Below are 10,858 nucleotides of genomic sequence, written 5' to 3'. Positions count from 1 at the left end.
GAAAGCAAAACTCTGCAGCAGAAGGGATCTAGGCCCAGATCCCCACAGGTGCCTAGCTCCCCTTGATAGCAATGACTTCCTGTTGATTTCAAAGGGAGCTAGCTGCCTAAATCCCTCTGGCCATCCAATTTATCCAGCAATATCCGCTAGGAAACAATAATCCTTAGCTCTCCCCTAGCACCCTTTACAATATCCCTACTTTATAGCTGGGGACACTGAGGCACAGAGCAAGGATGGGACCCCGCAGAGTCCCAGGACAGCATCAGGACAGGTCACCCTGTAGAGGTGGGACTAGAATCCAGGTCTGATGCCCTGTCTAGCGCTTTGTCCCTGGGAAAAGACTTGGAGATCTTTAGCTGCTTTGGCAAGGCTTGTGCTGCTGCCCCCCCCCCCCTTTCTTTTTTTAAGTGCCCATCTTAAGATGCTTCTGGGGCCTTACTCAGTGAGGGGATGCTCATACTTTCTGAAACCAGACCCTCCCCTCCCCCATCCCCCTCTGCTGTCTCTTTAAGGCCCTGTTGATTAAATCCCCATGCCAGCTGTGGGCCACCCAAACCGCCTGTGCAACAAGAAAGAGATGGGAGATCATCTCTGCTCTTGGGGGTGGGGGGAAATGGAAGAGCCAGTGCAGGTTTGGGAAGCATCAAAGGTTGAAAATTTTATGACAGCTTTGAAGGCCTTTGCTTAGGGCCACCCTCCCTCCGTCTCCTCCCTAAAGTCTAGGGTGGGGTTGTGGCTGTATTGTATTCACTGTAACCAAGGAGGGTTAGGAGATTCTTTGATTGGGAATTAAGGGATCATCCCCAACCTACAGAGCAGCAGCCCTGCTCTAGTGCAATTCTACAAACCCAGGGGCTTCCCATTCAGCAGAGTGGGACTCCAGGGATGCAGGGGGTTAGAGCAGGAGTCTAAGGCTATGGGGTGGGAGGTCAGGTTGCTGCAGCTCAGCTGTCAGGGGGTGTGGCCCTGGGTGAGTTGCAGCAGCCCAGCTAGTGCAGGTGTATTTAGCTTCTAAGCTAGCTTGAGAGAAAGCTTAGCATCAGTGTGGACAGTTCTCTGAAAACATCAGCTCACTGCAGCAGTGGTCAGAAAGGTTGTTAGGACCTAGTAGGACAAGGACAGAAAACCCCACAAGCCTATGCTATAAACCCATGGGCATCCCCCCAGCCCCTTGAGCACTGTGGGCGGTTCTAGTTGCCCCATCTCAAAAAGGATCTAGGGAACCTGGAAAAGGTTCACAGAAGGGCAACAAGGATGATCAGGGGTTGGGAATGGCTTCTACCCAAGGGGAGACTAAAGCAATTTGGGCTTAGATGGGTAAGGAGGGGGTATGATAGAGGTCTAAAATCATGACTGGCAGAAGAGTGTTACTTCTCCTTTTCCACAATGCAAAAGTGTGGGGGGAGGGGTCAGCTGATGAGCTTAATAAGAAGCAGGTTTAATACAAAGACAAGGAATGTAAAATAATGGTCTCAGAAGGAGTTCTTGGGCAAGGGATCAAAGAAAGCCAACATCGTGGGATGTATTAGCAGGTGTGCTGTAAACAAAACACAAGAATTCTTCTGTGCTGATTAGGCCTCAACTGGAGTGGTGTGTCCAGTTCTGGGCACTACCTTTCAGGAAAGATGTGGACAAATTAGAGAAAGTCCAGAGAACAGCAACAAAAATGATTAAAGGTCTAGAAAACGTGACCTATGTGGGAAGATTGAAAACACTGGATTTGTTTAGTCTGGAGAAGAGAAGACTGAGGGGGGTGGGAACATAATAGTTTATGTACATAAAAGGTTGAAACAAAGAGGCGGGTGAAGAATTGTTCTTAACCGCTGAGGATAGGACAAGAAACAATGGGCTTAAATTGCAGTGAGGGTGGTTTAGGTTGGACAGTAGGAAGATCTTCCTAACTGTCAGGGTGGTTAAGTCCCAGAATAAATTGCCATGGGGAGTTGTGGAATCTCCCATCATTGAAGGATTTTAAGAAGCAGTTCGACAGTCAGGGATGGTAGAGTTATTACTTAGTCCTGCTTTGGATGCAGGGGACTGGACTAGATGCCCAATTGAGGTCTGTTCCAGTTCTGTGAAGTCTTTTTTCCACACAATTAACCTGTGGAACTTATTGCTAGGGTGATAGCCCAAAGTATAACTGAGTTAAAGAAGAACTAGATTAGTTCATGGAGAACAGGGCCAGCACTGGCTCTTGGCCAGGGATGTAACCCTCTGCTTGCATGGATGTTAGTCCTCTGACTGCCAGCAGCCAAAGCCAATGTCAAATCACCTTTGCCCTGCTCTGTACATGCTCCCTGAGGCTCAGTCTCCAGCAGTGGCTAATCCCAGGCTAGTGGGCAAGATGGACCATTGGGCTGACAGCTGCAGCTTAAGACCCTCATGTGTCAGTAAAGGGGGAAACAATAGTACTTTGCAGAGGTTGTGACACATGCTTGGATACCATCAGGCCAGGGGCAATGTCAGTTCACTAGGGCATAGGAGGACCACACTGAGGCAATGGGACTGTATATTGGCCTAGACCAGTGATGCTGTCCTGCGAAAACAGCAAGGGGCTGGTGCTTGAAAGGCCAGAGGACTAAGAGTGATCCATATGCCCAGCCCGAGCCTCGGGCCTTCCCTCCCTCAAGACAGCACGTGGACAAAGAGGATTATTTGATGGAGACTAAGAGCCAGTTATTACTAAAGACTGCTGCTTGTGTGCAAAGTCTCAACTTCCTGTGGTTGATTTCAGGCCCAACCTTTCAGTAACATGCTGTAAGACGGTTCCCAAGGAGGTGGATTATCCCATCACTGCACCTTCCTTAGGCACCTGTGAGTAGGAGGCAGTTCTCAGGTCAAGCATGGCTCCTGTTTTCACCTCAATCATGTACAATCATCTACCATAGCTACTACTGGCCTCTGGTGAAGACAGTGACCTGGCTGGACCCTGCTACCTTCTCAGAGAAGCTGCAATGGTACATACAGCCCATGCATCCTCCCCCCTGCTCAGAGCACGGGTTCAAGAGCTCTGGAAGCAGAGAGGTAATAGAGCCTGCAAGTCAGGACACTGCCTTCTCATGCAAGCTTCAGCCAGTCTTTTGCCCCTCTCTGTGCCTCAGTTTCTCCTCCCACCCTTCTTACGGTGTAAGCTTTGAGATGGGGCTGGGTGCTGCACATTTAGGCCATCTCCATGGGGCTCCCTCTCAATTGGGGCCTGTTGGGGTTATTGGACTTGGTGAACCAAGGTTTAAAACTCAGATATTGCCAACCGGTGGCACAGAGATCCCCTTTTCCACTCTCCCTCCCACTCCATCCTAGGTCACGAAGGAAGAGCCCAACACCAGAGCATTTAATTCATCTTTATTAAAAACCTAAAGAGTCTCTTAAAAAAAAAAAAGCCACAGCTGTTGTTTAAATGAGTTTCCTGTTCACAGTTTGTCATGTTAAAATGAAACCAGCAGGACACACACTTCATCAAAAAGGCCACTTGCTCCACTACAGTTAGGTTCCCTACAGTTCACGACAACACCATTACACACATTAGCGGGCTGTGGCTCTAGGGGTGGCAGGCTGAAGAACCACGTCCCTCTCCGCAAGACGCAGCCTAACCGCACGGACGCCCATTGACTGGGAATGGCTGAAGAGCTGGGCTCTTCTTCGCCCAGTGCTTTCGCCTTTGAGATCCAAGTGTTGGAGAACACAGGCCTATCCCTTGAAGATGGCCAAGTCCAGCTGGCTGAGGGGCAGGAGGCTGCACAGAGTTGCATGGCTGGCTTGACATCTGGCTCCTCTAAACTTCAGTAGTGAGCCATGACTAGGCCATGGCAAGAAGCCTGCTGCCACCTCTCCATGGGCGGAAGTCAGCCAGCAGCCTTGGGGTTCCTCCAGCAAGGAGCTTCCCCGTGGAACTTTATGGAAGATCATCAGAGTTTGGTGCCATCCATGGCTTACCTGAGGACCTCGGTGGGCATGGAGAAGAGACCCTTGCTGTGCTGAAGAGCACCAGAGAGGTCCCCGCCACAGCATCCAGCCCAGCGCCTCCCCTGGAGCCGAGCAGCACAGTAGAGGGAAGCGGGGCTGAGCTGTTATGGTGGAGATGGCACCATGGGGCCTTCCTCTCTGCCACCAGTAGTCAGCAGGCTGGACCTAGGCAGAGGCTTCTTGTAAGCCAGCCTGTCCATAGACACAAGGGGCGGGCAGCTAGGGACTGCTAGGGTGCAGGGCTGCCACAAAACACACCCCCTTGCCAGAGGCTTGGCCCCTGCAGGAGAGGAATTCCCAGCCCCCGCTCCAAGCCTCTCCACCCCACTCTGCCCATGACCCTCCCCAACCCCCTGCACCCAGCCCCGACCTGAGGATCCAAGCCTTCAATCCACCCCCCACCCATCCATCACCAGGGCTCTTTCGCTACTGGAGTTTTGGCTGGGCAGCGGCAGTCAACAGAGAGAGCAGATCTGTGCATAAAGGCTATACCCACAGCAGCAAAAAGCAAAAAACAACAACTCCACACCCCCACAATGCAACAGCAGGAACGTCAGCCAACGCCTCTGCTCTCTTCCAATGCAGCAAGCAAATCATGTCAGAAACTACCCCCATGCATGCAGCACAGCCCCCCAGCCCCGGTCCATGAGCCCAGCTCCAAGAGCATGATGGTGGGGGGGGGAAGAGAATTAGAGAACATTCATTGAAGAGTAAGGTCCAGCTTTAAGGCCATGTCATTCTTCCTTCCCCCATCCTGCCACAGGCTAGACAGATCATGGACCCAACTGACCCACCACAACTCTTCGATGTCTTTGAGGGGGAAGAGCCCCTGGACAAGGAAAGCTCCACCCCTGCCATGGCTTTGATTCTTCCAGCTACACCATGGGCGGTTGGCACTGTTCTCCTGAAGGAATGAGGCCTCTTTTAGCGGTGGGTGGGAAGGAGGTGAAGAGATGGGCTTGGCTGTTTGAGAACTGGCTGGGAACTGCCAACCCCTCTTCCAGCCTCTGCCGAAGAACCTGTAGATTTTAGATCCCTTATGGAGGCCACCAGGGCTAACGAACTAAAAGGGTCTCTTAAGGGACCAGACTCAGGAGATATGTGGCGGGCAGGGGCTCTTATGGGCTTACCCCACCTTAGGAAGGGGCTTGCAAAAGAGAGTTTTGCCCATCCTGCTGTTAACCCTTCACCTGCAGGCTCTGGGAGCTCCATGGAGCTGGGGAAGAGGGGACAAGATCAAAATTCAGACATTTGAAACCGAAGTCAAGGACTCGGGGGAAGCAGCTACGTCTCATCCCAGTGCAAGTTCTTCCAGTAGCCGCCTCCGCCTGGTTACTTGGGAAGCCACTTGCTCCACTGTGGGCCAAGAGGTAGAAGGAAAGTTCTGCATGGCTGGATCAGAGGCACTGGCCAACCCACCATGCATGATCCCCCGGAAAAGCCAAGGGAAGGAGAAGAGCAGGTCACAGCAGGGATTTAAGCCACAACAGGAAGAGTCTTCAACTAGAGGAGGTGTGGGGAAGAGGGGGTGAAGCCGGTGTGGGTGGGGGAAGTCAGTGGAAGGTCTCCACCTCCACCACCGTCCAGTCGCCCTGGGGAGACGAGACATCCTCGGGGGAGAAGCTGGTGACTGAGGTGATGCTGGCCCGAGACTCATCCAATGGTGACAGCAGGTCTGTCCACTTGCCGAGCTCCACCTCACTCATGACAGGGGCCCCTCTGCCCCCCACTGGCATCTCCCCAGTGGTGGAGAAGAGCAGAGTCCGGCTGATCAGCTGCTGCATGACAGTTGCTTGGAGGCTTCCCAGGTGCAGGGGGGCCTTGTCACAGGGGGCAGCGGGCAGGAGCTGGCAGCTCCCATCCTCCTCCTCCTCTTCCGGCACCTGCCCAGGGGTCTCTGCGCCTCCTTCCACCTCGTAGATGGTGGAGAGGATTTCAGGGGGGCAGGGCCCCCAGGAGAAGGGCCCCAGGCCAGCCCCACTCTCACCTACAACAGGGCACAGGAGCACGGGTTGGAGAGAACAGCCCATGGGGAGGGGTGTCAAGACGGACGAAGGAAAGACAGGGGGCACCAACAGGACAGACTGGCACAAGCACACACAGACAGGCAGGCAGGAGAGTCCAGGCAACATCCAGGGTTAGCCAATTTGATCCCACCCCACCCAGGCAAGATGCCCAAAGCGGCTTCAACTAGGAACTGGCTCCTACTTCCCCGCCTATGGCCAGATCTTCGGGATGCCTCCGTGGCAGCGATACCCAGGCTGCCAGCAGCTGCCCAGGAGGGAGACAAGGTCTTGGGGGCAGTATCCTAAGCAGAGCAGCTAAGGAGAAGGCTAGTGGCACCGTCACTGCTTCCCCCCGAGATGGTCTTTGCTGGGTGGAGCTACTGCTGCTGCAGTGAGTTGGCTGATGGATGCAACATTAACTGCATGTCTGGGTCCTGTACTGCAGCTAGGGACCCGGGGTTTAGCACCAAGGAGGACAGAGTCTGGCGGGAGATGCCTAGATTAGGTCCATCTCCTACCAGCCATGAAGCTTCCATTTAAGCATAATGCGCTGGGAACAACCTAGGCACAGCATCCTTCGGCTGTTAAAGTTATCTAGTGTCTCCATGACAACCGCATCACTGAAGCTTGAGCATCTGGAGCTGCCCATAGAACTAGGCCTCGGGTCATGGCAGGGGCCTGGTTTTTCGGCTAGATCTGTCCAAGGGAAGGTACTACAGCATCAGGTGCTCTAGTTCTCAAAACTTTTATGGTCTGTGGACCAAGGAAAGTTCCCTTGGACCAAAACATCCAGGAGATGAGGGCTGATGGGGTCTAGAAGAGTCTGCCCACCACATGGTGGTCCAGGGAAGGCTTGAGACGCTCTCAGCCCCATGAAGAACTTCCATGTGATGGCCAAACTATCTCCTGGAGAACTCATGGCAACAGAAGGACTATGGCTAAGGCCAGACGTTCTAGTCTACTGCTAGGCTACAAACCAAGCAGTTAGACATCAGCCATGATAGATGGCTGCTTCCTAGCCCCCACCCCAAACCTACTTGGCCCTGCTTGCTGCTGCCAATCACACCCCCCGCCCCCGCTCCCTCTAATCTCCCCTCCCAAGCCCAAGCTAAGGTAAGAGTCCTGCACAAAAATACAAAGAACAGGCCAGGAGGTCAGATCCAGATAAGTGACTCTTTATTCAACGTACTGAAAGGCTAAAAAGTTTGGCCCCCAATCCTCCACCCAAAAAGGGAAGAACATTAAAACACAGATGTCTTCCCCCTAGGTGCCCATGATCCTGGGGGGAAAGCCTGATCTAGACACAGAATAATGTAGGCTATGAACGAGGGACTGTACAGCAATGTCAGACCCTTCTGGCTAGGTGGGAGATAAACACCGGGAGAGGAAGAGGGGGGACACTGATGGGGCAGGGAGGAGATTCCCTTCAGCAGGGGGCACTATTGCACATGACTGAGTTAAGCTTTAAGGTACCGCGGCGATGGCACTTGGACACACATGGCAGGCTCCTCTATACGTTACCTGCCGCCGGGCCACGGGGAGCAGTGCCATAGGGCTGGGAGGCCGGTTCCTCCTCGTCCGCCAGGCCCATCTGCAGGGGGCGTTCCAGCCGGCAGCCCCAGTCCCTGGGGAGGGAGATTTTGCTGTGCTCTTCTGTCTCGGGGAGGCTGGCCGGCTCGGCGCCCTTGGGGATCTGGTCTCTGGTGTTCTCGGCCGAGTGCTCTTCGCTCTCCAGGGAGGAGAGGCCAGGGCTCTTCCCGCAGCTATCAGTGGAGGGGAGGTGGAAGGCAGCATCGAAGGAGGTGGCTGAGTTGGTGGAGGCCGGCGTCCCAGTGCCAGCATCACCCGAGCCCAGCTCCTCTGACTCCTCCAGGGACGGCTTGCGGGGCGGGGAGGCTGCCCGGCACACCAGGGGCTTGCCCATGACAGGGAAATCAGGCTCCTTCAGGAGGTCTCCATCCAGCTCGCCCTCCTCCTCAGAGGACACTGTGGGCAGGTCACCTAGGAGCTCGTCTGCTGGGAGGGTCTCTGCCTCATCGTCCCCCTTGTCCATGTGGATCCCCAGGTCCTGCTCCCCCGGCAGGTCCTCCAGGGGGCTGCGGGGGAAGGTCTGTTCTAGCTTCTCGTCCGACTTGGACTCCACACCAGAGCTGCTGTCGTAATCCCGCAGCTCCTCCGGGGTGCTGGTCTCACTGCTGCTCTTGCCGGCCAGGTCGGGGCCGCTCAGCGTGCTGGACTTGGAGGAGCGGCTCTTGGACGGCCCCTCCGACTCGGCACTACTGGACGACAGCTGCCCCGGGTGCGGGGGGCGTTGGGCTGGCTCCTGCGGCAGCTCCAGGCTCTTCAGGGGCAGGCTCTGAGGCTTGTGCATGGTCACCTCGGGGCCCAGCGGTGACCCCTGTTGGGCATGTGGCTCTGGGTCCTCCAGCACATCAGCCCCACCCTTCAGTAAGGGCTCCCCTTCTGCAGACCTCACCTTGGCAACATCTCCAGGAGAACCTAGGTGGGCGTATCCCAGCTCAGCTTCCTCAGGACTTCTCAAGGTGACTCCGGCCAGCTCAGCAGGGAGAGATCCCCCAGCACCAGAGAGGGACATGCCGGGAGGAGAAGCAAGGCTGGGTTGGTCTTCAGGGCCCTTGCTGTCCTCAGGGAGCTGTTCTGTGAGGGGAGCAGCCACCTCCCCTGGCTCATGCCCTGCACGGACAGGCTCTCCGCTGAGCCCCTCTATCCCCTGGGAAGCAGCCACTGCCTCTGTACTAGTCATTCCTTCAGCATCCAGATCCTCCATCTTTCCAGAGCCCCTGCGAGCGCCCTGTGTTCCTCTCTCCAGGGGAAGAGCATCCTGGGTCTCCTGTCCATGCCCTGGCAGGGTCAGAGAGAGACTCCCGTTCCGCTCCTCTCTCAGCTCCACGGCTCCTGGCTCTGCCACATCTTCCGGGGAGAGACCCTCCTGGCCAACCCGAGGCAGTGAGTCCGTCTCGTGCATTGGCCACTCTGCCTCTGGCTGGGCCGGCATGTCTTTCTCCCACTCCCCTCCTCGCAGAGGCTCTGCCGGTTGCTTCGGTGACATGGATGGAGATTGCCATCCCTCTGTGCTACCCCGAGGGATCTCTTCACTGAGGGGCAGCATCTGGGAGGCCCCGGCTGGGCAGGAGGAATCCAGCTGGGCTGGGGCCAGGCAGGTCATGTTCTGAACCGCTCTTCCTTTGCCTTCCAACCACAAGTCCAGGTGCTCAGCAGGCATCAGGGCCTCCTGGCAGGGCAATGGTTCCCCCTCGGCTGCTAGGCCAGTCTTACAGGGGTCTAGAAGCATAGCTGGGGTGTCCACCAGGCTCTGCTCTGCCTGGGGTGTGAGCATCTCATCAGGGAGCTCTGTACCCGCTGGCTTTGGCCCCCAGGTGCCTGCTGTGGGCAGCATCTCCCTGGGAGGAGAGCCAACCCCTCGTGGTGGGGAGAGACCAGTCAGCTGCTGGTCTCCAGGACAGCTCTCTTGGTGGGACAGAGGCTCAGCTGCCACCCGCTCTGGGCCAGATGAGCCGCCTCCTTCCTGGGGTGCTCCACCTCCAGCCACCCCTTCCAGGTCGCTGATGGGTGTTTGCTCCGCTCTCAGCGCCTCCAGCCTATAGCTCTCGGGAGCATCCTTGTCTGAAGGGACCGGCTTGGGCAGGACCGGGCCCACCTCTGGCGTTAATCCTTGCTCACCCAGAGGCCTCACGCCGCCCTCGGGGGCTGCCCTTTCCATGCTAGGCAGGGCATCAGGAGAGGCCACAAGGACATTGGCAGCAGCTTCCTTGGCCTCTCCCTGCCCTGGGGAAAGCAGCTTTTTCCTGGGCACAGGCACTGGCTCCAGGTTGTAGCTAGCCTCTTTCTTAGGGGGCTTCTTGCCAGGGCTCCCAGCAATCAGCCTCTTTGGGGTGGAGGCCACTGCTCTCTGTGGGGTGGCAGGACGGCTGCCCCCTGCCTTGGGAGAGGTCTTCGGCCCCGGGGGCCCTGGCTTCTCCAGGCCCTTGGGAGCGGCAGGGACTGGGTGGCTCTTGGCCTTGGGCTCCACCGGGAGTTTGGCTTTGGCAGTTTTGACCGGGCCAGCCATCTTGTCAAGGGCAGGGTTTGAGCCAGCCAGCCGGGCCCTGGAGTTGGGGGCAGCTCTGATGAGGTCTGTAAGGGACAAGAAAGAAGCCAGGTCTCAGGGCCAGGCTGCAGATTTATAGCCAATTGGAAGTGCCTTCTGGGGTAACAGACCAGGCCAATAGAGGGCACTGTGAGCCGCTGCAGCACCCTGTGAAAGCCACTGGGTCCCACTAAAGTGGCCCAAGTACCTCCTCACTCCATGGGGCAAGGATAGAGCAGGCTTTAAGCCACATTGGTGGTGGTCCTAATGATGGCCCTGCCCACAGAGTCACTGGGAGCAGCCACGGGGCTGCTCCAACTCATGTGCTATCTTAGGAAATGAGAGAACATCCATAGTGCAGTGCACTCCAGCTGCATCCCTAATGCCCAGGCCTGGGAGCTGAGCCCTGGGATCGGCTCCATGCTGGCTGGGGTCCCCATGCCACCCAGCATGGTGGGTCAGGGAGAGACTCTCAGAGGAGCTGAGCCCTGAGCAGCACGTAGGGACACTGGGGTAACAAAGTGGGGGGGTTGGAGGGATGGAGATCATTCCTTGGACATCCCACCACTGGGCGAGCGAGCGGCAGCAGCCTGCTGCCCTTTGCTGCGGCGGAAGGGCCACCCCCACTCCTGCCCAGGGTCAGGGGCAGCCCGGCGTCCCAAGCAGGCAACAGCCTACGAATACACCTCGCCCTTTGCCCCAGGCACCCTTCCCAAGGGATCCAAGCAGACACTGGATCTCAGACGCCCCGGCTGCCCGCGCGGTGGAGTCACCGTAGCTC

At 56.6% G+C, this 10,858-nt stretch overlaps 1 protein-coding gene across 2 annotated transcripts in view; it reads right to left on the bottom strand.

Moving 5' to 3' along the window:
• Nucleotides 1-3,326: 3,326 nt before the first annotated feature.
• Nucleotides 3,327-10,858, bottom strand: part of LOC114021640 (proline-rich protein 36) — a 42,624-nt gene continuing 35,092 nt past the window's right edge. For both annotated transcript variants that reach the window (XM_037888139.2, XM_043532938.1), the window contains exons 5-6: nucleotides 7,491-10,124; nucleotides 3,327-5,950 (exon numbers count right to left, since the gene is read on the bottom strand). In XM_037888139.2, coding sequence (XP_037744067.1) covers nucleotides 5,517-5,950; nucleotides 7,491-10,124 — 3,068 coding nt within the window. In that variant the 3' untranslated portion in view covers nucleotides 3,327-5,516. The remainder of the gene's footprint in view (nucleotides 5,951-7,490; nucleotides 10,125-10,858) is intronic.

This window comes from Chelonia mydas, chromosome 20, assembly GCF_015237465.2.
Source record: "Chelonia mydas isolate rCheMyd1 chromosome 20, rCheMyd1.pri.v2, whole genome shotgun sequence".
Lineage (NCBI taxonomy): Eukaryota > Metazoa > Chordata > Testudines > Cheloniidae > Chelonia > Chelonia mydas.
The sequence above is the reverse complement of the archived record's forward strand: the minus strand, read 5'-3'. Positions and strand labels throughout refer to the sequence as shown.